The following is a 25,009-nucleotide window of genomic DNA, read 5'->3' on the forward strand; positions in this document are numbered from 1 at the left end:
CGTACTTGGTTAAACTTTGATGGTCGAATTGTGGTTAGACCATAATTATTGCCCCACTGTCAGTCTGGTGCTAACAAGTTCATTGTGCACGTCTGACTGTACACAATCTCAGTGGTCTAGGTGATGGACTCTAATGCATAACTTGTGCCCCACTGTTTCCATGCTTTCAATGTTTTTTTTAAATATTTCCTTGGCTCACCTTGCATCTGAGTTCTTACTGTTTTTGTCCTTTCCTGGCTTATGTACTGTTTGCTCCTATCTTCTTTTCCTTTGCCGGACACATGAAACGAACCTGAGAGGCTGAACGCTTTTCAGTGGTCAACTAAGCCAATGCCATTCAGTGAAATGCCAACTGAGAGATCAAGTATAACTAACTTACTCCGACAGTTTTGGTCACTTCACTGAATAGCATTGGTGTATGGGTCACAGTAGTGGGTAGAGGATGCGGAGAACAATGGAGCAACACCAGTGCACAGGCATTCTCAGTTGACCAGCAAATCCAGCACTAGTAAAGTCAATAAGTGTTGACAAGTTTTATCCGATGGAACACACAACACGCCGGCGAGTGTGGCACTCCGTGAGTAAAGGAGAAATATCCACGGTTCGCCTGAGATCCAGTCAGACTGAGTTTTCCGGATCTGTGTGTGTCGGAATGCCAACACCCTCATAGGATTATTATTAATAACTTAGAAGTTGTAAGAAAGGGTTTGCTCCCCACACCGGAGCTCGTGCTATTCCGCCGACTTTACTTGACACTTGCTTGACTGACTCATGACTGCCAGCCAGAGCACACGAGAAGTCCATCGAACCTTCGACTCGGCAAACCTCAGTGCAAGAAAGCACCACTCCCTGCTCAATACACAGTGTTTCGGGGAATTCACCCCTCATCAGTTGAGCCGCTTGAGTAGGCTGAGGAAGATTGTGCCTGAAGAGCACTATATGGTGCTCTTCAGGCACAATCTTCCTCAGCCTACTCAAGCTCAACTGATGAGGGGTGAATTCCCCGAAACACTGTGTATTGAGCAGGGAGTGGTGCTTTCTTGCAGGTTTGCCGAGTCGAAGGTTCGATGGACTTCTCGTGTGCTCTGGCTGGCAGTCGTGAGTCAGTCAAGTAAAGTCGGCGGAATAGCGCGAGCTCCAGTGTGGGGAGCAAACCCTTTCTTACAAATCATCGCCGAAGTCGCAACCACTACTTCGAACTTAGAAGTTGCGATTATTATTATTATTATTATTATTATCAAATTTTTGATAGGGCAATCCCCACAGGCAATCAAGGCGCAGCGCAGCTCCTAAAGTGGTGGTGGTGGTGGTGTGTGTGTGGGGGGGGGGGGGGGGTAGATCAGACCCACCTCCAAGTGGTCGAATACTGAACATCTTCAAAAGAGCAACTTATAAATGGCAAATTCAGAAACTTTAGCCCCTTTCAAGGAGTAAAGAAACAAGACGGCTGATGTAGTCTCCCCGGATGTCTCCACTACATCTGGGCAGGCTATTGGCTTGCTACCTGCAGCTCAGTGTTTCCATTGCAGAGGGTGGCCAACATAAGAGAGTTGTAGGGGACAACAAAAAGGTGGCCGCTTGCGACGAATGAATTGTCGGGCAATATAAATATAAATGACACCCACCCACAGGTACATGCCCAGCAAACCGCCGGCACAACAGTGTAGAAGGGGAAGGGCTGTAGGTATGAGCAAAAGACAATGTCAACAACGACAATATGACTAATGGTCAAAGAAAACGATGGGTTGCAGAAGGCAGTGGTCGAGATGGCCGATCAGCAAGTACATTCAATGTGCAAGTGCGTGTGTGTGTGTATGTGTCTTTAATCGTCTCGGCGGTTGGAGTGGTTGGGGCATGTGGCGCGGATGCCGGACAACCGCATCCCAAAACAGGTACTGTTTGGCTCCTTCTTGCAGCGTCGCCCAGCACATGGCCCACGCCGCAGATGGAAGGACTGTGCTGTCTGGGATCTACGTCAGTGCCCGTGGCGTAGAGGCATCATGGTATGATGTTGCATGTGAGTCCCGCGCGGAGTGGCGCAGCACCTACCAAGAGCCTGACAATGCGCCTGAGCCTCCGCCCCGAGTGATATGTACAGTATGCGGACGGGATTTTGCACGGAAAGGAGACATGGCTCGGCATAAGTGTCTGGAGGAGCGTGCGCGGCCTGTGTCTGAGCAGCGGGGCGCCAGTCAGTGTGGGCGGTGGCTGAGAAGCCGCGGTGGCTTGGTCCGGCATGTGTGTGCCTCAACGGTGGATGCCACAGTGCCACCTGGAGCTACCGGAACGTCGGCACCGGCGGAGGGATGTTGTGCCGCGTATTGTGACAGGTGTGGTCGCTGCTTTCGCGGTGTCCGGGGGCGGGGCAGGCATCGCTGTTCAAGGGTGGCGCATAGACCAACAGCAGAGGAGCGCTCAGCCTTCCAGCACGTGTACATATGCGGCAAGCGGATGCGACTACCCGTGCACCTGGAGCGTCATCGAGCGTCGTGTCCTCTCTCTCTCTTCTCAAGTTTCCCAGTGATGGGATCACGTGACCCTTTTGCGGCAGTGACTCTACAGGACAGGACAGGTGTATGTGTGTGTGTGTATATGTGTGCACGTGTATATGTGTGTGTGTGTGTGTGTGTGTGTGTGTGTGTTTGTGTGTGTGCATGCGTGCGCGCGCGCGTACTCCATTGGTAATCAGTTGATCAGCTCCACAAAAGCGACTGGAAACATACCCGTACGATTACCGCATTTACCACGCCACCAATCATCGTCAATCATCTCTGTGACAACGATGATATCTCCAATCCGGAGCATTAGCTCGCCCTCCACTTCTGGAGCAAAGTCGTATACAGCTCGCACTTTGATTTCCGTCTGAGAGAGACACACATAGACAGAAAGATGCCAAATGTGTTAAATTCATTGCCAGAGCACACAGCTCTATCAAGCAGCGTAAACCAAGGTTGAATTGTAAGTAGTAGGAGGGGGGGGGGGGAGATAGATAGATAGAACAGCTTGCTGCTAGAGCGACGAGCTAGCTTAATGTCTGTGGTGCCTCCTTTGCACCATGGCTGGTAGCTCGGCCTATTTAACTCGTAGCTATATTGATGAGGCTTTTATGGCCGAAACAGCTTGCTGTCTACAGCGGGGTATTACGCTCCTCGTCGGAAGGAAATTCGACAACTGCTTGCCGCTACATACTTTTGCTATTTGTCCCTGATTGAGACGCTTGTATTACTCCCCGGGCCTGTCAGTCACCTCTGTCGATCATGCCTTCGAGAGGGACCCTGGACCTGGCAAGTTTTTTTTGGAGTCGAACACTGATCTGCCGTTGTGATTCCGGGTGCATGACTGGCGACTTTCAAGGCGGTGGTCACCATTGTTCACTCCATTGTACATGTACAGTGCTTTAGTGTCTCTCGTGCGGCCAAGGCCTGCTGAAACAGCAAATAATGTTAGGAGGAGAGGTTCTCCTTAGAAGCCATACCGTAAATGCCTGTAATAAGGCCCTGGGCGGAAACGTTAGTGAAGCTCCGGAATATGGACGTCAATTTGGGCCTGGGCGCTAATAATGTGGGCCTGGGAGTTATTTCGGATAAGTAAAAAATCAGACTGATTTTCACATCATGCCGTACTACTGCATGTACAAATCAGGTGAGCACAGTGCACTGCACACGAGGTTATCATGGTTATACTGCAGCACCGTACATACACATGGAGCGGTGCATGCGCTACACAGTAACACTGTGTAAGGGGCCGTCCGGCGTTACCGATTGTTTTTACAAAACGAAAAGTTTTAGTATTTTCAGCCCCCACCCACCCACCCGCCTTTTCTGTAGGTAAAACGAATTCCAATAAATAATTTTTAATTTTTATTGGAATTCGTTTTACCTACAGAAAAGGCGGGTGGGTGGGTGGGGGCTGAAAATACTAAAACTTTTCGTTTTGTAAAAACAATCGGTATATTGATGTCAATTTTCGACACCCAAAAGTAACTGGGTATTCTCCATCTGCATTCAATAATTATTTTCAAAACTAAACTCCATCAAACCCACCCACCCCCAAACGAAATCTTTTCGTTTTCAAAATAAAAACGGGCAGTGGGCGTTATACTGGGTGGGCGTTAATAGGGCTTGAAAGTGATGACGTCAAAAACGCCCAGGGAGTAGTAAATTGACATCAGATTTCTATTTTGGATCCACTAAGGTGTGACTTTGTTATTGCCTTAGTATGTAGGTTCATAGCAACCCACTCATGTCGCATGCAGGTGTGACTTTTATTTCGCCACCAGTTGTCACCCCGCCCCCATTAGCCAAATCAGTTAGTTTCACTGGCTACATCACCTTGCTGTGAGTAAGACCGCTTGAAATGTGCTTGGATCCATACAAAAACTGGATCCAAGTAGATCCAGTTTTTGAATTTTTGAAATTGTTGCTATGCTGTGACGTAGCACTTTCAAGCCCTATCATGTGACGGGCTCTTACGGTAGTTGATACGGTTCCTGCAGATCACCGGCACCAGCTTCACATCGTTGCATCACTTCCAATGCTTGCCGCTCGGCCAGTGCATGGAGTTTCACGGCAATATTATTATAGTCATGCATTTTCACGTCTCTGGAAGAAGTTTTTTTTCATGCGGAAACATTGACGCAAAACACAGTGTAACGTTTAAAAACATAGCCAGGGTGTAGTAAAATACCGGTATTTGACCACTCCCTGATTGGAGCCATAGTCTATGAAACACCCATTCTGGTCGATATTTTCACTTTTCTACCCCATGTGCACACTTCAGTTGGCAGTAACATAATTTCTATCTCAGAGGATACATTTACATGTGTATGATCTACATCGTGCCAGGGAAAGGGCAGCGGATACGAATACAGAAATAGATGTAGATGGCCCGGTTCTTTCCATTAGAAGTCAGAGCCTACGGCTTTCAAGTACACTGGTACCGCAGGGCCGACACCGTGCCACTGGTACGGAGGGTACGGCTATAGCCGATTAGCCGTGCCAGTTTTTAGTTTTCACTAATTCCAGCGTTCATGGAATGCTAAGTATGCAGCCTAATTACATGTATGTATATGTAGAAGTAAAAGACTATTCTTGCACGCCCTCGCTAAAAGTCTCTGTCCCTCCCGAAAAGTGTTATTCTTGTCCAATGTGGACTACTGCGCCAATACAACCAGATAATGTATAGCATTGAGCAGCTAGAGGTTCATCCTCCCCGGGATGATGAGACTGACACTGATCACAGGACTGCACTGGGTACTGGCCGGCTCTGTAGCTGACCTGGTGCCGTACCACTACCACCTCTCAGGAGCTGGCTCCAGGCCTGTACACTCCTGCTCAATGACATCTGATTGGGTGACTGCATAATGAGTCAAGTACCTGCCGGGCACTGTACAATGTCAATGGGGTATTTCCTTGTGCAGGGTGCAAAGCTGACCCACTCGATCCAGCAGCTAATCCGGGCCGCGACGTCCTGGCCGTCTACCATGGTCTACCGCCAGGTACCTTTCTCAGTTTCTGACCTCTATCAAGTCACAAAATCGGCATTTCAATGAAAACGGCAAGGAGAAGTTACGGGCAATGCCTAGTTACGGGTAGTGAACGGTTCCAACCTGCCTGGATACACACATGTAAGGGGAGTTCTATACAGTGTAAAAGTTTTGCTGTAGCGACCGATTAGTCGGCGATTACTCGATTCCGATACAGATCACATCGCTTTTTCAGGTGGATCAAAACTGGGCAGCCATTGACATAATGACTATGTCATTCCCTAACACTGGCAGTGTCGGACAAAATGCAACAGGCTACAACTAAGTACATGTAGTTACTTACAAGAACAAGTACAACTTACAAGTTACAAGGTAGGCAACAAAAGATCAGAATCGTAGAATCTCACCTCCACTGCCATGTCTCTCCTACAGACAGTGTAGTAGATTGTTGGTGTTCTTGAAACGGGTCCTAGCAGTATACAATAGTAAATCCGGTCAATGACGCTTGCAGGTCTAATGATTGACGTGCTCTTTTAGCCAGAGGAAGTGCCGGTATAGCACAGTCATGACCCGGAACCACTGACTGAGTCGAAAACTTTAAAGTCCTGGAAGTTTGTTGAAGTGCCGAATACTTGACCTTGAAACGTTGCGGAAAAGGAAAACTCATGAGTCATAATTATAACACAGCACACTAGTACTACCGACACGGGCTACCACCATCACCACTACCAGGGAGTCGACTGCAGTAGACTCGCATTCTCAAAATGGAGAAGGACAAAGCGACTCAGCTCAACCAAAGACGGTACAGATCTACATGAGTCAAGACTAGTACAAGACATGTGCGTGAAACCCAGAGCGCCAGAGACTTTTCGAGTGTGCAGTTCGATACGAATGGTTTGCCAGGAAAGCTAATACTGTAACTAGTGTGAGCTGCCTTGCACTGACCACACAGACTACACGTAGACGGTCTGTAATAATCGGATCGCGCGATCACCGTCGACCATGACCATTGATGACCGTCGACGCGTCCTTGTCCTTGATCAAGACAAGTTGATGACCTGCGATTGCGAAGCGAACACAAACCGCCTGTGTTTTACGCTACACGACATGTAGATCTACATCATGACTGTAGGCTTTTACAAGTATTAGTTTTAGTTTTACGACTCCCTAGCCTTTGGCCTTTGACCAACCCACTCACTGCCACTGGCACTGACCGTGCCTGCCTCAGCCTGCCTGGAGTCTGGACTGTCTGCATCTGTAGCAGTACAGGGCCTAGGGAGTACAGACTACAGACAGTACAGTACAGTAGTAAAAATACAGTGTTTTAGTTTTTACAGTCTTTTACTACTCCCTGGTCACTGACCGACCGTGTATACAATACTACCTGGTACATCTGATTTCTGACATCTCGCTACACTAGCAGCTAGCTAGCTGTACATGATAAAGGAGCGAAGTCGAGTAGAGGCGGTGACCGGTGGGAAACTGGTGCTGCACGCTGATAAACTGGGTGGATTGCAAGCAATCAAACAATCTTGCATTCTTGGACATTCGGATTCTGCAGTATTTCGTCCATCTGGACGATGCTGTTCGTTTTTTTAGGAAGGTGGTAGACACGCACGCGCAGGTATGCCTATCCCAGGAGCCAACCGCTCCATTCGCCTGGGCTCGGATGCGGCCATGGGCACACATATTCCTCTGAGGCGGCTGGCCATCGAGAATCGCCAGAACGTAGCCCGACTGATCAAGGTACTATGTAGGAAGGCTGGGGAAGTGGGATCCATAGCCGGACTTGGCTTCCTCGCGCTAGACCTAGGTTATTAGGGAATGTTGTGCAATTTAGTTGAATGCATGCGAGAGACGCAACGGGGTGCACGGACATGACGAAAAGAAAATGCAACATTATTGCAATTATGCATGTACGTTGCCCACTTACTCCTACATACACTCAGTGATTATCATTGTGATTGTGAAGGCCTTTTCCCTGAAACTGCCGATACATGTTGCATTATGGTACTAGATAAACCTGGTTTTGTTGAAACATGTTGGTTGACAGCATGCATGCATATAACAAGCTATAAGGTGGAGACCACCATGTTATAATTTTTTTATTTTTCTAAATGCTGTAAACCAACAACACGTTGCATTATGTATACGCAGTTTAGGTATGCACGCACGGACATTCATGCAGTCTGAACAGTCGTGCCATTGATGTCATGTGCCCAGGAACATCTGATATACCATGTACCAGATGAAAACAGTAGAGAGATTCGCACCACACACATTGAGCGGACGTGTGTAGGGGGTGAAATCCCGGCAAGGTCCAGTCATACAAGTTGCGGCACCTGAAACCACACATGTGTGAGGTCGCTCTCGCTTTGGGCCAAGGGTGGGTAGTTTTTTTGCGTTTTGCATTTTTGTTGGTATTCGAAAATTATTTCACAATCGCTCGTTTGCAACTTTCCCCCGCACTAATGAATAATCACTGACTTGCTGATGATTTTGTTCAGTAGGCTTGTGTAGGTCCGCTTGCACACGTAGTTCTTCGTTTCATACCACTAAAGTCGGCGAAGATGCAAGCTGTGTGAGTTCTGGACCTGAGCGCCCAGATACACATGTTTGTGTTCAAGTCGAGTGAATCTTAATCTCTCTAAAACAACTTGCAATTGCACCTCTGGCATGCAAACCATGGTTCATGCTAGTGCCACAACAACAACAACAATAAACAACAACAGGCTTCGGCATTGGTGCCAGGCCCGCCAGCCCCGGCTGGTACCCACTGACTCTGAAGTAGTTCATGGTCTGTAAACGTGGTGAAATAGTGGCTACGATCAGCTAGTGTGTGTGTGGGAGGGGGGGGGGGGGGGTGAACTCGGGTGCATTTGTGAATGTCACACTGCTGGAAATGGAGTCACGTTTACTGCGCTAAGCCGGTCCAACCTGTCTTCCAGGCTGTAGTCACCGTAGTGCCATCTTTCCGTATTTCAACCTACCTATTATAATAGTATTACTTCGAAGTACTTGACTGATGTGAAAAGTGACTGTGTCATAACACATGCCACGTATCAGGATGGTTTGGGATGTTCTAATCTATTCTGTGTTCTCTGGCATGTGCAGTACACCAAGCTTGGCAACCAGGAGCAGGTGCAGGAAATTGTGCGCTCGGTGCGTGGACGTCCCAACCGCAAGCATGTCATCAACGGGCGTGATAGGCTCGGCCTGACCGCTCTGCACTACGCATCAAAGTTGAACAAAGCAGAGATTGTCGAGTTGCTGATAGCGGCCAACGCAGGTATGGCTTGTTCTTCTACTAGGTAGGATAATTCTTCTGAAAGATCACAATGTGAATGCACATACAGCAGCACATGGACGAGTGCACCGTATACGAGCGAGTGCACAGTACATGGTTTGGTGTACCGTGCACTTTTTTTGGGAGAAATTTTGAGCGTTCAAACTTCAAAGTGTGGCTTACACTTTGGAAAATACGGTACTTACACTAGGAGTTCAATCATGTTGAAAACTGCCTCTATATTCCTGTGCAGTTCGTTACTGTAGTAGCCCTATTGTTTGGGTAAATGACGAAATACAGCCCGGTCGGATGGATGTGCCATGGCCCCACCAGAAGGACCAGGGATCTTGCAAGCCACATCGTATTCCATTACGGTGTAATACCGTGCATGTGTATGTGGGCATTACCGTCTGTACAGCTGTGTCCGTACTGCTTCCGAATGTGTGCAACTGCTCTGCTTGTTTCAGATGTAAACCGGCGCTCAGATGACACTGATAAGCTTTCTGCGTTCCACTACATCTGCCGCTGGCAGTCGGAGAGTGAAGACAGGGCCGGAAGTGCTGTTAGCCTCACAGAGCAGTCAGCCGCTCAAACGCTTACAAAGCTAATTGACCATGGCGCGGAGGTATGTGTACTGTGCTTGGATTTGTGTTACTACATGTACTGATTTCAATTCACCATGCCTGTGAAAACACCATGCCTGTGAAAACAACACCATGCCTGTGAAAACACCAGGTCTGTGCAGACAACGTGCTAATACAGTACTGTCGGGCGCCGAAGAACGGCCAGGCTAGAATTTCACTAATTTTTAAGAACGGTCTAGGCTGGATTTTTTGCAGATAAGAACGGAAACTGTAACAGAAACTATAGTGCACACTCAGACGCATAACTCTGCATAAATGTACATGTATGACAGTACCATCGAATAAGAACGAAACTGCTGTGTTCGCTAAAAATGAGAACAGGCTAGGCTAGAACCCTGACCCCCCCCCCCCCCCCCCGTTCTTCGGCCCGACAGTACTGTACCATCACTGTTTCACTACTAACTGACTAACGTTATTATGACCAAGAGTAGTAGATTCTTGATGCTAGGGAAAGGCGTGTTACATTTGTTTGTGTTCTAGCGTTTAGTTGATGAGCATGTACGTCTTTTCGATGGTACGATAATTCCTAAGCAACACAATTGTATAGCCGGTGGTAAGGCGGACATGCAAACATTGCTCTTGCATGTACATCCAAGTACAGGCCATTAGTTCAGTCTAGATTAGTCTTATTTTTCAAGTTAAGTATTTTGGCATTTTTTCTTGTTTTTGCTGCTGTTGCTGCTGCTGCTGTTACAGATCAACGAAGAAGACAACTATGGCATGACGGGTCTGCATCATGCATGCCAGCGTGGAAATATTACAACTGTGCAGATCTTGCTGGAAAAGTGGGGTGGCAGGCTCAAGATTGATGCGGAGGACAGGCAACAGCAAACACCACTGCATATGGCCGCCAATCACGGGAACATCAAGCTTGTGGAGCTACTTCTGAATGCAGGTGCACAGGACGTCTCCTACATGCACGCGTGTGTGTGTGTGCGCGCGCGCGTGCGTGCATGTGTGTGTGCGTGTGTGCGTGCATGCGTGTGTGCGTGTGTGTGTGTGCATGCGTGCATGTTTGTTTTTGACTTTGCAGTTCAGTCACATGACAGTTGGCCTTAGCCAGCAATATCATTCTTCTCCAGTCCTGGCCTTAGCCAGCAATATCATTCTTCTCCAGTCCTGGCCTTAGCCAGCAATATCACTCTTCTCCAGTCCTGGCCAACCCACGAGTCGAAAGCAGCATCGCGTTCCCATTTCAATTACATCATGCACGGTCCAAAACCCATCCCAGGGCCGCAGCGCCCCGTATAAACAAAGGCGCGGTTTTTGGCTCACGGTTCGGATTTCTTTGGCCACGACTGTACATGCATCGGATCCTAAAGCACATGTACACACTACACTAGCATTCGGGCTTGTACTCTAAGGCTGCTGATAGCTGCCTCTGTCACATGCCTGTAAACCTGTTCACACAGGCTCTGACCCTTTCCATGCGGACGAGCTTGGTTCACTGCCTATCCACTTGGCAGCGCGTGAAGGCCACATTGACACGGCTAAGGCGATGGCCAAGCATGTCACGAAGAGTCAGCCGCTCGCACTGGAGAGTCTGATGGGCGCCGTGGACGGCGAGGGTGGCACTATCCTGCACGAAGCTGTCAACAATGGCAACTTTGAAATGGTCAAGTTTGCGTTTGTGGTAAGCCTATCGCTGTGTGTTAGTGCATGCATGTTATGCGATGGCGGTGGTGGTGGTGGTGATGGTGGTGGTATGTGCGTCGACGGCGGTGGTGGCGGTGATGTTATGTGCGGCGGTGATGTTATGTGCGGCGGTGATGTTATGTGCGGCGGTGGTGTTATGTGCGTCGGCGGTGGTGGTGTTATGTGCGTCTGTTTGTATAATAAATGTGGCCACCAACAGGAATACTGGTCTCATCGTGTGTACGCAAATTGCGTCCGCCGTCGCACCGTGTCATTTCTTTTCACATGTCCTAGCTTCTAGAGCAGCCACTGTAACACTCAGAGCTGGCCAAGGATCACTCAGAAGACAAATACCTTTATCTCGTCTATTCTCCTGACCCAGGACCGCTCTGAAGACAAAGACCGTCATTTCTTCCATCTCCTTACCTAGTGCACTGCCCCAATTGTGTTTACGTTATCAATGTGATCATCTTGTTGACATCATTGTGTCTCATACTGCTGATGGTGTCGCTGTGCCGTTGTCACTATTGTCATGAACAATGCTTCTTGTTGTTATGCGTAGAACAAAGTGAATCCGAACACAGCAACACTGACCGGCGACACTGCCCTGCACATTGCTGCGGGTAAAGGCCATATGGAGATTGTCACGTTCCTCGTCAACGAGGCCAAGGCGGAAATCGATGCAGCCGACGAGAGTGGAAACACGCCTCTGCACGACGCGGCACGTCTCAACCGTGAGGATGTGTTGCTGTTCTTGCTGAAAGAGTACGTACCACTCTTTCCCAAGCGTACACACCGTATATTCCGGAGTATAAGCTGCAGTTCAATCCCTCATAATTGACCCAAAAAAAGTCGGTGCGGCTTATACTACACTGGTCAATTGAACCCGTCAAATGTGCTACACGTCTGCATTTCGTGACAACAAAATCTAATATAATATTCGCGGGATCCGCGTTAGCATCACTTGAATGTTCAGAAACACACAAGCTATAGCCTTCGCTTCCGCAGGCCACCACTATGCCTTTACACCTTAGTGGCGAATGCAGACCTCACAAGTGAGTCAGGGGAGAGGAGGTGAGTCTCTCAACCAATCGGGCGTGTAACGGCCCATAACCCTGTAAACTGCATCCTTGTTATCCTCACTCGAGCTGTGAGTACCCAGTTGACCGTGGGTTTCGGCGCAGTTCAACACGCGTAAAAAGTCTTTTTACACGCTCCCTGCTGCCAGCGCGGGTCTCGAACTCGGGACCTTATGATTCGCAGGCAGGCCTGCAAACCAATCGGCCATATGCGTTGGTCTACAACAAAATCTGGGTGCAGCTTATACTCCAGTACAGTTTATACTCCGGTGACCGCGGTCAGTGTGGCTTATACTCCAGTGTGGCTTATACTCCAGTGTGGCTTATACTCCAGTGCGGTTTTTCCTCTGCCTGCTTCCGTGTGGACAGCGTGGTGGCTTCTGAAAGCTGTAAAATACTACGGCCCGTTTACTGTACACGATGTCTGAGTGATGATGGAAGCAGTGCGCATGTGCAATAGATAAGATAGCACGTAATCCGTTCAAAGACATCAAAGTTCATTCACGTGCAATGCGTGTGCACTATAATTGTCCTTTCACCATACAGAGGAGCCGACATAGACATGGCGAACGCAGATGGCCACACACCGTTGATGAAGGCCGCCAGCTGGGGTCAGAAGCGAACCGTCAGTGCCTTGCTGGAAGCTGGAGCTAACGTGACTCACAAAGACAATGAGGAGAAGACGGTCTTCTGGCATGCTGTCAGGGGAAATCATATTGAGACAGTACAGGTATGTATGTACAGACTGTAGACAGTACAGATATGTATGTACAGACTGTAGACAGTACAGATATGTATGTACAGACTGTAGACAGTACAGATATGTATGTGCAGTCTGTAGACAGTACAGATATGCTGTGTTCTGTTCCTGTGCTCTGTTTTTGGACAGTCAAGAACTTGTACTGGAGTGTAATGTGTTGGGCTCGCTCATGCTGGTATGCGCAGCGCCGTGTGTTCCTATGATTGTGTGTATGTGCGTGTGTGTGTGTGTGTGTATGTGTGTGTGTGTGTGGTGTCACTTCAAACAGCTGTGTGGTGGATACCAGGCTAAAAATAGTGGCGGTCAATTCATCAGCCTTGCAAGCTGTTGAATGGTGTAATCCCAGCACAAGTTGCTATGTATAGCTGTTCGCTATCATCGCTCCCGCGATGGGCATGTCTGAGGTCTGAGGTGTGTGGTGTGTGTGTGTGTGTGTGTGTGTGTGTGGTGTGTGTGTGCACGCACACGTGCATGCATATGTACATGTGCCTGTGCAGGTGCTGTCGCAAGATCCGCGTTACCTGAGCTTCCTTCAGCTTGCCGACCAGTTCGGTAACACAGCCCTCCACCTGTCCGCGTCACTCGGCTCGCTGCATTTGACAGAGGTATACATGTTATATAGAGAAAATACCACTAATAGTAATCACTAATCAGCATGGACTTTAATGTATTAGTGAATGTGGTGGGTATCTCTGGAACAAACCTGCTCAGTCTGCGAATAGAGGGCGCATATCCACCCAAACTTTCAAACAGGCTTGCTACGGTTGTACACAATGCACGCCGCGCAACTATCAAAAACACCAAGAAAGGCATGGTTTGTCGGCACAAGTCTTGCATCTATTGTTTTGAAATGTGCTCATGTTTACGTCTGAGTGTTGAGCCCAATTGATACCGACATGCGCTGTAACGTTATGCGCCTGTAGTGGGCTGGCACATGTCTCTCATACACAGCCTGCTGCATGCATACCAGGGGAGTGTGTATTCTGTATTGTGTTTTCTAGCTGTTGATAAGCCACAGAGCTGTGCCTGATGCAAGGAATGATGAAGAGAAGACACCGCTGCACTTGGCAGCCGCAAACGGCCATCCAATGTAAGTCCCAGTGCAGCTGCTAGTCGGTGTGGATCAGTGTGGCTCTTGATGAGTAGCGTTCCAGTAAATTGGCCGGGGTCCATGTGTGTGTGTGTGTGCGCGTGCATGTGTGTGTGTTCCCTGACACAGGACATGCTCTGCATTGTGCCGGAAAAGCGAGGCACTACTGGAAGATGAGGACGAGTCTGGAAACAAGCCGCTCCATCTTGCAGCCACGAATGGCCATGACGTGGTTGTGAAGGTTCTCCTGGACTTGGGTGCAGCGGTGGATGGGAGGTATGTGTCAACTGCACTGCCAGGGTTGTAGCTGCTCCACAGGGCTAGAAGTGTAGCAGTTGTGTGAGCTCCTGAATGCTCATACATGCTTGTACGTATGTGCATTGCTGCAGACATTAAAGACATGTACATTGCTGCAGACATTAAAGACATGTACATTGCTGCAGACATTAAAGACATGTACATTGCTGCAGACATTGGATACATGTACATTACTGTGGACATTGATGACATGACGCAGTTACATGATGGTATTGTAAGTTAGGTCTAGTGCTAACTTTATTATTTATTCACCTGTTCCACTGGCCCTCTGGTCTGGGATAGACTCTTCTTCTTCAGGGAGTGCATGCAGGTAATGTATCATGCCGGCTAGGGGAGCTGAAACCGTGCATTGAACAGCGGTGCCTTCGATTTTGAAGGGGCTACATATCATTGATTGTAGGAGGGGGGGGGGGGGCACCATGCTATATCACTTTGCCACTTTGGCTATAGCCCCTGCCGCTCTGACCAGAGCATGTCTGCTCGTGACAGCCTCCTATTGCAGCAGGAAACATTCACAGGTTAGGCCGAGTTTTCCGCATCCGTAGGAATGTCACCATCCTCAAAGGTCAAGGCGCAGTTGCAGCTCCTAAAGCAGTGGGAGGTGAGTAGATCGGACCCACCACTTCAAGTGGTCAAAGGCCAAAAACCTTACTCGCTGCATCCATGTTTCCCTCGTGCCAGGTATGAGCAACAGGAAAAGATACGCGTGGAAATGCGTTTTGCGTCTGATTCTCTGGCACTGCTGTAGGAACTCGAAGAGTTGGACACCGCTTGACTGCGCTGCTGGCGTTGGTGCTCGCATCTGTTGTCAGGTGCTGCTGGAGCACGATGCGCCAGTTGACGCCAAAGACAAGAAGAATGTAAGCTATTGACATTTTTGTGACTTACAACGCGCCTGATGTTGTACCTTGAAGCCAGTGTGATTGGTAGCTTCTACCATCAGGGGAGAGAAACATTTTGATTCTCCTATTGATCTCTTTTGTGTTGCCTACGACTTTCCGGATTCTGGATAATAAAAACTGTAAAATTCACGTGCCGAATGCACTTTGAAGTGTGGTCCAGTGTTGAATTGTCGCTGTGTTGTGTTGTTGGTTTGGTCCTGTGCTGTAGCGTACACCATTGCATATTGCTGCACGGTCTGGGCACACGAAGATTGCATTGCTGCTAGTGGACCATGGTGCCGATATCAGCCACTTTGACAAAACTGGTCGCAACTGCTTGGATCTGGCCATCGATCACCAACAGGAGTGAGTTGTGCATGCAGTGTGTGCGTGTGTGTGGCTGACATGTGGAATGCGTCCATCTATGTGTGTCGGCTTTCCTGAGCAGTCCTGGTGTGGATAATAGGGGATAAGCTTGGATCTGCCCCGGGAAGTGTGTTTGAAAGCAACCAGTTTTTTTGCTATCTCAATCCCGTAGACATCTGTAGCATCATAGCAAGACACTGTTTCCAGACCTCTAACTCAGAAGTCCGATAAGCAGTTTGGCTTCATTCATAGGTACAGCTTGACATCTCTCAAACGAATTAAACAATGTACTAACACGAGCTTTCTATCTGTATGTGCTTTGATTTCTTGTGCTGTAAAGGGAGGTTGCCGAAGCGTTAGTGCGCCATGAACGCTGGAGAGAAGCATTGCGCAATGTGTCGCGTTCCAAGCTGCAGCGGAAAGGGAACCGCTACCAGAACACGCCTCTCCTGAAGCTCATCCGCCGAATGCCAGGTATGCCTGCAGAAGTAGCATGCCTGTGCTGTTAGCGTATATGCTATAGGCGTACAAACTTGAGTCATGTGCATGTTGGGATAACTGAAGTTTATGGCCAGTATGTGTGTGTGTGTATGTGTGTGTGTGTGTGTGTGTGTGTGTGTGTGTGTGTGTGTGTGTGTGTGTGTGTGCGTGTGCGTGTGTGTGTATGCATAGCCGGCTGCATGTACAGCTTGGTGCCTCTGGACCATGGCCGCGGTAAATGACTTTTCAGTTACAGTGAAAAGCAAGTGGCAAACTGCTGTGGACACACAGACGCGTGCATTGGTAGTTTGTAGAATGTCATTCTCAGATCGGCTGACCCCTGCTGGCTGGAATTGTTGATCGTGCTCAGATGTTGCTCAGATCGTCTTCACGCAGTGCATGGCAGAGTCACAGAATGTGCCTGTGGAGGGCATTGACTACAAGGTGACAATGGACTATGAGTTCATCGACTACATACCACCAAAGACAGGCACAGGTAAGCTGCTGGCATCAACGGTCTAAAAGGAATAGCTTAGACGTAGGCAACCAGCGTCTTCATTCATATACAGTGCATAGGTAGTCTTGTGCCATTTTGGTGCCTGGTTTCTCTACTGAAGTTACCGAAATGAACGTTACACCGAATTAATGTATCCTACAGTAACCTTGCTATGCTGCAATATGCCCCCGTTGGTGGAATGCGCAGATAATGACAACGATGATGCCACCGACGGTGATGATGAAACTGACGTGGATGACTTTGGTCAGAAAGTGGAGACGTGGACAGACTGGAATCCCGACCGTGCCCACAACCACCCACTCATAGTCATGGTAATGTGAACATAACAGTGTGATCTCTATACAGTCGAATGTCACTTATCCGGACGCCAGTTATCCGAGCACGTTGGTTATCCGACAAGCCCGGGAGTGGTAATTTTATGACTCAACAGTAAATAAAAGAACCTTTTTTGTATATTATACGGTGTAATATGCATTTACTTGAAGTAGATGTGGTCAAGTATGCTAACATGTATGTGTGCATGGAATATGCATGAATTATTTGGGTATTGTGTACATAAATCAGTGAAATCCAGCCATATATGCACATACAAAATGATATCAGTTATCCAACATATTCAGTTATCCAACATGCCTGATTCCCGAAGTGGTCGGATAAGTGACATTCGACTGTACATCACTGATCTATCATACATGCACCAATACACTACATGTACCGCTGTTCACTTGTTTTATTTTATTCTTGTTCTTATTTTACTAGGGAATTCCCAACAGGCATCATCGCCTTTTTACAGGAAACCCTTGACTCTTGTCTTGTCTGCACTGTGTGCTACATGATATGGGCAAGTGAAGAAAAGATGCCACCAGTGTGCTGTGTCGCTCAGTGTCACTGTACACAGGCCACCAGTGCGCTGTGCCACTCAGTGTCACTGTACACAGACCAGCACATGTAATAGCTTACAATGCAAGCCATACTAATTCAATAAATTGATCTGCACTCGACACACGGGTCATGGCAGAGTACCCCGCCGCCTCCGTATATCGCTGTGTCAATATTCCCTACTGTACTGCTGAACTGCCCAGGTGGAAAGCAACCGTGAGGCGCTGCTCGCTCACCCGCTGGTCTCCACACTGCTCGACTACAAGTGGAAGAAGTTCATTCGCTATTTCTACTTCATCGGTCTGCTGCTCTTCTCTATCTACCTGGCCTTCATCACTGCATTTGCGTTGACCACAGAACCTGCACGAACAGGTGAGTGTCTAAGCTCGTTGCCCTTGTTTGGAAAAGAAGATGAGCAACATACCTGCTTGTACAGTGTGCTGATAGATAGTGGCTAGAGGTGCTTCACTTTGTGAGGTCTATTATTATCGACTTACCGGTGATGCTGATCCACCCTTGTGATAAATGCGCGTGTGTGTGTGTGTGTGTGTGTGTGCGTGCGTGTGCGTGTGTGGGCGTATGTGTGTGTGTGGGCGTGTGTGTGTGCGTGCGTGCGTGCAAATATCCTATACCTTGCATTTCCTGTACAGGTTGTGTCGCGAACCCTGTCACGAATGCCACAGCAAACGCTACGACCAGCGCGGACTGCAATGGTGGCAGCTTTCGACCGGGATTGGACTGTCCATTGTCTAAGCAACGAGCAATCGTTCTATGCCGCGTCATCATTATAGCGTACAGCTTTTTCCGGTTCCTTTCGGAACTCGTGGAAGCGTACGCCAATCCGACTACCTATGTAGATACCCAGAATCTGTTGGACTGGGTAACGCATCTCACTGGTGTCATATTCGCATGGGACTTCGAAGGCGATGAGAAGCAATGTGTCATTGAAAATTGGCAGTGGCAGGTAATATACACATGATTGTGCAGAGTAGTGTGCAAACTGTAATTTGTGTTTGTGTGTTGGGGGAAGGGGGGGGGGGGGGTGCATGTTAGCAGCATGAGAGTGAAGCATGCAGGTATAGGAAGTTGTTCATCCAGTACCTCAGAAGTAGGATGTATCGCTGCTGCTGTTGTTGTTGTTGTTTTGAATTTGAATTCTTTATTCTCACTTTGTTGTTGTTGTTGTTGTTGTAAAGCAGGATTTTTACACTGAAGCAAGTCGTTAAATCATCACATCGTGTTGCTTGCTATTATGTTCTTATAGGTTGGCGTGGTGGCGGTATGGCTGGCCTGGTTGTCTTTCATATCACTACAACGTCGCTCCGGTATTCTCGGCATCTACGTTGTGATGTTTTCGCACGTCTTCACAACATTCGCCAAGATGCTTGCCGTCATTGTGCTGTTTGTGGTTGCGTTTGGCCTGGCCTTCTTCATGCTGCTAGACAGCTTTACACCAGTGGTAAGGGAACAAAATTCTCTCAGTACGCTGCCAGCACTGCTGCATACCGCTCAAGGCTGGTGGTGGGTTTAAGGGGGTTCATGAAGGTCTGAATGGGGTTGAAATTCCTCGACAATGTTATTCAGTGAAATGAGAAGAAACGGTACTCGTCACGCTCTGCATCCGAAATGTTTTTTAAAGTATGCGCAGGGAAAGGTCAAGACCGTGCAGTGACCACTCGTATGTGTCACCGCGTGTGCATCTGTACAACAACATAACGATACATCTTAAACTATGTTCCTTTCAGATTGCTTTCTCCAACCCTGGTCGAGCATTGCTGAAGACAGCCGTGTCAATGACGGGAGAGTTTGAGTTTGACTCGACATTCAATAACGAGGCCGGTGATGTACCGTTTCCCGGTGTCTCCTATTTCCTATGGGTCTGCTTCCTGGTCATTATGCCCATCATTCTCATGAACATGCTGGTGAGTTTCATAATCCTATTCTGCAGTACTGTCGGTCGCTGACGAGCTGGGGGTGGCATGTTTGTAGCCTAGACCGTTCTTATTTCCATGTACTACGGTCCATGCACAGTTGAGTCACCGTGTATACAATTACATTGGTATGCCGTGCTTGGTCAAAGTCTAGGCTGTCCGTTCTTTGGCGCTCGACAGTACTGTAGGTACAGAGATAATGTGCTACTCTGACATAAGCATTGTACTTGGATACTGTGCTACTCTCACATACACATTATACTTGAAGTACTTAAAAGTCGTATAATTATGCAGTAAGGGGCCGTCCGTAAATATCGAACTTTTGTCACCAAACGAATTATTTTAGTTTAGACCCAACCCCTCCCTCCCTCCCCCTCAGAACGTAAAAAATGTTGAGATGTACATGTACATGTGTATACAGTGAGTATCGTTTATAAAGTGACCGGGTGTAACGATATACCGGCTATAACGATAGAACTCGCCAAAATCAAAATCAAATCACAAAAAAATACAGCTAAAATATCACTATACACACTATTATCGGCTATACCGATATATCGCTTGTTGTGATGGGCTTCAGGAAGCAAACCATATCAAATACACAGGAAAATATCGCATATACTGATCAAGAGTGTTGATCACAAAACAAGTGTTCTTCCAGTATAGTTCACTTCTTCCAAAACTGATCCAGTGTTGCCTGGATGCATCTGGCAGCAGACGTGATTGAGAGAAAATTCTCCCCTGTATGCTGTAAGCAGCCACATGTACACGTGGCTGCTTTTCATGTTTTTTTCCAGCGTGTACGCATCATTTCATGCACAGTCATGTGCCATGTGTCAGTCATACATGCAAATCGGCTATAGTGATGCACCGGATATAGTGATAAATTATCGAAAATCAAAGGGGCACGTTATATCCACTATTTACTGTACAACAAGAGTCGCAAGTGTGTCACTGCTCCTACGGCCATGTACATGTATCGAAGTTTTCTGAAACGAAATTGGTCAACCCCCTCCCATCCCATAACGAAATTATTTCGTTTCGTGAAAAAAGTTCGATAATTATGGACGACCCCTAAGACCCTGCTTACCAAGTCATCTTTTTTCTTTTCTTTCAGTTCTATCCTGAATCCTGACTAGGCTATCACCAACCGACAGGCAAACCGGCTAGAATGAATGTGCAGAAAACACACCACTGTACTCATACAACCACTGAATGCAGCATAGCCTTGATGTGTCAGCATCACCCACTGTGCCTATACAGGCTACAAGTTAGGATTCATTCGGTGCCCGCAGTGCACACCTCTATGGTTGTCCAGGCAACCGTGGACCGTCATAGGTTTTTCAAAGCAGAAATCCAACCTTATTTTAAAAACATGGGGCTCTCCTTTTTCTACCATCATCCTGCCATGGTGTTCATTGCTGTTTGCGCCGTACATTGTGCATTCTAGGTTGGTTTGGCTGTCGATGACATCAAAGGTGTGCAGGAGAATGCACGTCTTAGCCAACTCAGCATGCAAGTGCGCCTGGTGCTCAGCATTGAGCGGAGACTTCCCTTCTACTTCCACAAGAAACTGGGGCTGAACATCCCGTCGTTGACCATCTCTCCGAATGAACCTCCGTCTCTGCGCTCGCGCATCAAGGACTACTTGTTTGAGGATCGCCTGTCCAATGAGAAGATACAAGAGTCACTCAACCCAACAAAAGTATGTGCTGGTAATGCCTGGTATCCTCGATCAAAGCGTTTTCAATGTTTAGCTTACTAGACTTGTAGTGTGTTGATTTTGCACCCCCGTTTTACTCGGACAGTGGCAGGACAGTGCCCTACCAAATTACCAATTAGGCTGCCGGGCGTGTGTATACACACACACACACACACACACACACACACACACACACACACACACAGACACACACACACACACACACACACACACACACACACACACACATGGCCCCTCTTGCTACGCTCATTCTCTGTCCAAGCAGGGTTGGCACGGCAACGGTCCGGTATAAATACTTGTAAATACATAAAAGTTATAAATTATAATGATAAAGCGCATAAATGCAGGCCCCATTGAACATTCTGGGCCGTGCTTCTATTGTCGTTTGCTTGGCTAGTTGTACTGTCATCGGCGTACCTGTGTGTGTGCTTGCTTGTAGAGTGAACTGGACCGAATTGAGGATCAGAACAGGGAGTTGCGAGGACAACTGAAGGACCTGGTCAAGTACGTCACAGACAGCCAGGAGCAGGTACGGGAGCTACGCGGCTGGGTGAGAGCTCTGTGTCGCCAGCAGGATGTGCAGGAGGCCGATGCAGAGTACATCTAGATCTAGTGAACTATGCTAATCCATGCCATGGTAGTAGTAGTAGTCTCTGGCTTAAGAACAGGTGCAGGCTGATGCTGAGCGACTTACTTAGCTCATTGACATAAACCTATTCATGCATGTTACATGATGTAATGCTATTGTGTGCATCAAGTAAAGGGGAGCTGTACTCGCAACAAAAGTTCAACTCCCGAATCACGAGCATATCTTCTTGTACTTTAGCTTCTGCCCAAAGGTGTGTATTTTCAATGCAGTGCTCGCAAGCACACAACAATTAGATAGAATTATCCAAACCTGAGCAGAAAATATAGCGTTGATTACTATACTGCTCTCTTATAGTTATGAGCTTTGAGTCTCTCTCTATATATGTCTTTTTTATTTGATTAGTTTCTGATCTGTCTAGACGTGGCATGCATGTGAAGCTTGCTAGCCATTACTCTCTGTTTGTTTGTTGGATAAGTCACATTTTTAAAGTGACAACATGAGGGCAGGGCCTATTCATAGATTTGCACAGTACTGAGTATAAGATACACTGTACATGTATTGCGTTGGCAAAAGTGGTTCTCCAATGTCAGCTTTGAAGTGACGACGGTGATGCTGTTTAGAGAATATTTAATCTGCTGGCACACTTTAGATACTGCCCGTAACTTCTCAGTTTGAACCAAGGCAAGAAGGTACTTCTAGTAACAGCATACACTGTCCTGGTTGTGGGGCACTGTAGGGCTACTCAAAGACAATGTGTTAGTGGCGGTGGCGGTGATGACTATGACAGACCTCCGTGAGCTTGTCTTGGTTTGTGGTGCATGCACGTGCGCGCACAGGATTGCATGCCCACATGTACACACCCACACACAAACACATAAGAAGCTACCCCCCCCAACACACCCACACACAAACACATAAGAAGCTACCCCCCCCCCCCCCCAACACACCCACACACCCAAGTGCATCACTCGCACATAGAAAGAAAACGTTTCCGCTCACCTGGCTATGCTTCAGCAGTGTCAGCATTGTATTGTGCGGAGTAACTACACGTCACGTGATAGTGCTTGGGGTCACTAGGTCACAGGTGTCTTGGTGTAGACTGTAGACTAGTGGCAGTGCTGCAAGGACTGGTGGCTACTGGTGAGCAGCTTGCATTGTCAACGATCTACGGGCAAAAGTAAACAAATACAAAGTGTCAGGAGACATGGGTGTCAAACACCCCACAAAGGATATAATTATGTGTGTGGAGGTACCAGGTGCAACCTGAGAACTACTCTACTACTGTAGATGTACTTGAGGGTGCCTCTCAGAGCACTGCAAAATAGGCTCCACAAAACACTCAAGGAATGCAGTTTGAACACGATCAGTCTCACACAACTACTGTCCATACCAGGACTCAAATGCATGGCCCATGGGTGCACAACTTTACTTTTTGAACATTTAGATTACTCTCATGCAACACGGTTGTGGAATCAAATATCGTGGACAGTATCAGTAGATCCCCGCAAGGACAAGTGACCATACAGCAGCACTTTACTGGTCCACACCATTGTAAATCTCCAGTGCTGTGTGCATAGACGTGTCTGCAAGTGATACTAGTGGTGGCAAGACCAGCAATGGTGAGCCAACAATGACGCACACACACGGAAGATGCTGTGGAGATAACTGCATTGTACATCATGCCTGTTGGGCCTACATGTATGTGAATTGGCTGAACACAACACTTTCCAAAGGTCTTGCAGAAGTACATTCTTCGTGAACTCAGAAAATGCTATGCAATGTCACTATAACTATAATCGAGTAAAAATCCAACATAAGCAAGTAAGTTACGGTAGCAGGGAGTGGTCGGTAAGACTCCCTCCCTGCCACGTATTGAATGTATCAGCCCACGGTCAGGCAGGCAGGGCAGGGAAAAATCGACAGTGACATCACGTCTTCAGAGGTTTCACATGCCCTCAAGCCAGCACGGGTCATAGCAACTGACACTTGAGCTGTGGCTGCAGCCTGCCCGCAGCATTACACACAGAACCAAGCCAGATTTTCTGTGCCACGAGCATAGCTCATAAGCAGCAAACCCTGGTGAAGCACAGCTGCAATGCCTGACACTGGGTCATAACCAGTGCACGGGTTATGACCTACTGGAATGTAGCGCCCAACGGGGTTGACCATAACCAGGGCAATGTTGGGGTAATCATACCCAGGGCATGGTTGATGCAGCAGGCTGATTGTGCCTGACCAAGTCTTCTCGGCATAATTATATTGCAAGCCTCGCATAGCGGTGATGAGTACACCACATAGGCACCGTAGCTCCCGGGATGAGTAGCTCAGTATGGCACAATCTCACCATGCTGCAGTAAAAAGTTGGTTCGTTCCAGTGCCCACAGAAGCAGTTGATACCTAGCTACGATCTCAACTGGGTCTACCGACCACAGGTATCCGACGACGATGAGTCAAGAGATCTTAGCTGGAACTATGGGCCACAGGTACTGTATATGACGACGATGAGTCACGATTGCCATTCATAGTCTCACACGTGTGCATACTGGCTCAAACCCTCTCCGAGACCCAGATAGCAGCTCGGCAGCCAACTTTAATGGCCTGCGTTAGACTTTCGTAAGCTGGAGCTTTCTCGGCATCGTGCTCCAGGCCAGTCTCGAGGTGATGCAGCTCGTCATCCCGACACCGCTTGATGATCTCTTTCAGCTCTTGATACTCCTCGGGATTATTCTCCATTAGATGACGCAATTGTTTGTTGTAGTGATCACCGATGACCTCTTCCACTGCTACTGTACATGCCATGGCAGCCTCAGAGCCTAGCAACGCTGTACCAGCACCCAGCGCAAAGCCAGCCACGTTCCACAGAGGCATCAGAGCAGTTGGCCTGACGCGGTGCTCTCTGGATAACTTCTCAAACAGCTCTAAATGCACTTTCTCCTGTTCCCACATCTCCTTGATGACTGGGCCAACGGCAGTCTTTCCCAGTACTGCCAGCTGGCCAGCATAAATCCTATCGGCACCGAACTCTCCTGCATGGTCAACGCGAATCAAACTGTCAATATTACTTGGTGCACGTTGGGATATAGCTCTCATGCCAGAGACAGAAAGCGCACGATGGGATATCCTCCATCGTAGCATCGTTCAGGTTCGTCCAGATATACAAAGAAAGAGATCTTGCCAGTCAATCTCGTCCTCTCCAAATCGAGCACACGTATCTTCTTCTTCTTCTTGATTGATTTTCAAACAAACAACAATAATTTTGAGGTGCGTTGTTTCACTCCATTACGTAGATATAAAATTAACTACGTCATGCATACACGCGTCACGCGATACGGGTTACCATGGAGTA

At 48.0% G+C, this 25,009-nt stretch overlaps 2 protein-coding genes and 1 long non-coding RNA gene across 3 annotated transcripts; 1 reads left to right on the top strand and 2 right to left on the bottom strand.

Moving 5' to 3' along the window:
• Positions 1-1,398: 1,398 nt before the first annotated feature.
• Positions 1,399-6,367, bottom strand: LOC135814507 (uncharacterized). Its single transcript, XR_010553196.1, has 2 exons — positions 5,893-6,367; positions 1,399-2,862 (listed from the first exon to the last, which is right to left on the bottom strand). It is a non-coding gene; the product is annotated as an uncharacterized LOC135814507 (long non-coding RNA).
• Positions 6,368-6,977: 610 nt separating this feature from the next.
• Positions 6,978-22,451, top strand: LOC135814508 (transient receptor potential cation channel subfamily A member 1 homolog). The gene is made up of 21 exons (XM_065327632.1): positions 6,978-7,231; positions 8,600-8,774; positions 9,239-9,396; positions 10,112-10,310; positions 10,828-11,048; positions 11,613-11,815; positions 12,676-12,859; positions 13,387-13,494; positions 13,891-13,979; positions 14,109-14,255; positions 15,046-15,157; positions 15,408-15,544; positions 15,885-16,018; positions 16,395-16,520; positions 16,728-16,852; positions 17,624-17,792; positions 18,071-18,384; positions 18,685-18,879; positions 19,166-19,342; positions 20,802-21,056; positions 21,514-22,451. The coding sequence occupies exons 1-21, from the start codon at positions 7,112-7,114 to the stop codon at positions 21,679-21,681; spliced, it is 3,516 nt and encodes a 1,171-aa protein (XP_065183704.1). The 5' UTR covers positions 6,978-7,111; the 3' UTR covers positions 21,682-22,451.
• A 636-nt stretch (positions 22,452-23,087) lies between these two features.
• On the bottom strand, positions 23,088-25,002 carry LOC135814510 (5-demethoxyubiquinone hydroxylase, mitochondrial-like). Its single transcript, XM_065327634.1, has one exon. The coding sequence runs from the start codon at positions 24,796-24,798 to the stop codon at positions 24,211-24,213; it is 588 nt and encodes a 195-aa protein (XP_065183706.1). The 5' UTR covers positions 24,799-25,002; the 3' UTR covers positions 23,088-24,210.
• Positions 25,003-25,009: the final 7 nt, after the last annotated feature.

This window comes from Sycon ciliatum, chromosome 4 (assembly GCF_964019385.1).
Source record: "Sycon ciliatum chromosome 4, ocSycCili1.1, whole genome shotgun sequence".
NCBI lineage: Eukaryota > Metazoa > Porifera > Calcarea > Leucosolenida > Sycettidae > Sycon > Sycon ciliatum.

Coding starts and splice junctions, on each gene's coding strand:
- LOC135814508 (XM_065327632.1), top strand. CDS start 7,112: ATGCCTATCCCAGGAGCCAACCGCTCCATTCGCCTGGGCTCGGATGCG. Junction 12,860..13,386: donor ATCATATTGAGACAGTACAG/GTATGTATGTAC, acceptor GTGCCTGTGCAG/GTGCTGTCGCAAGATCCGCG. Junction 17,793..18,070: donor CACAGAACCTGCACGAACAG/GTGAGTGTCTAA, acceptor TTTCCTGTACAG/GTTGTGTCGCGAACCCTGTC.
- LOC135814510 (XM_065327634.1), bottom strand. CDS start 24,798: ATGCTACGATGGAGGATATCCCATCGTGCGCTTTCTGTCTCTGGCATG.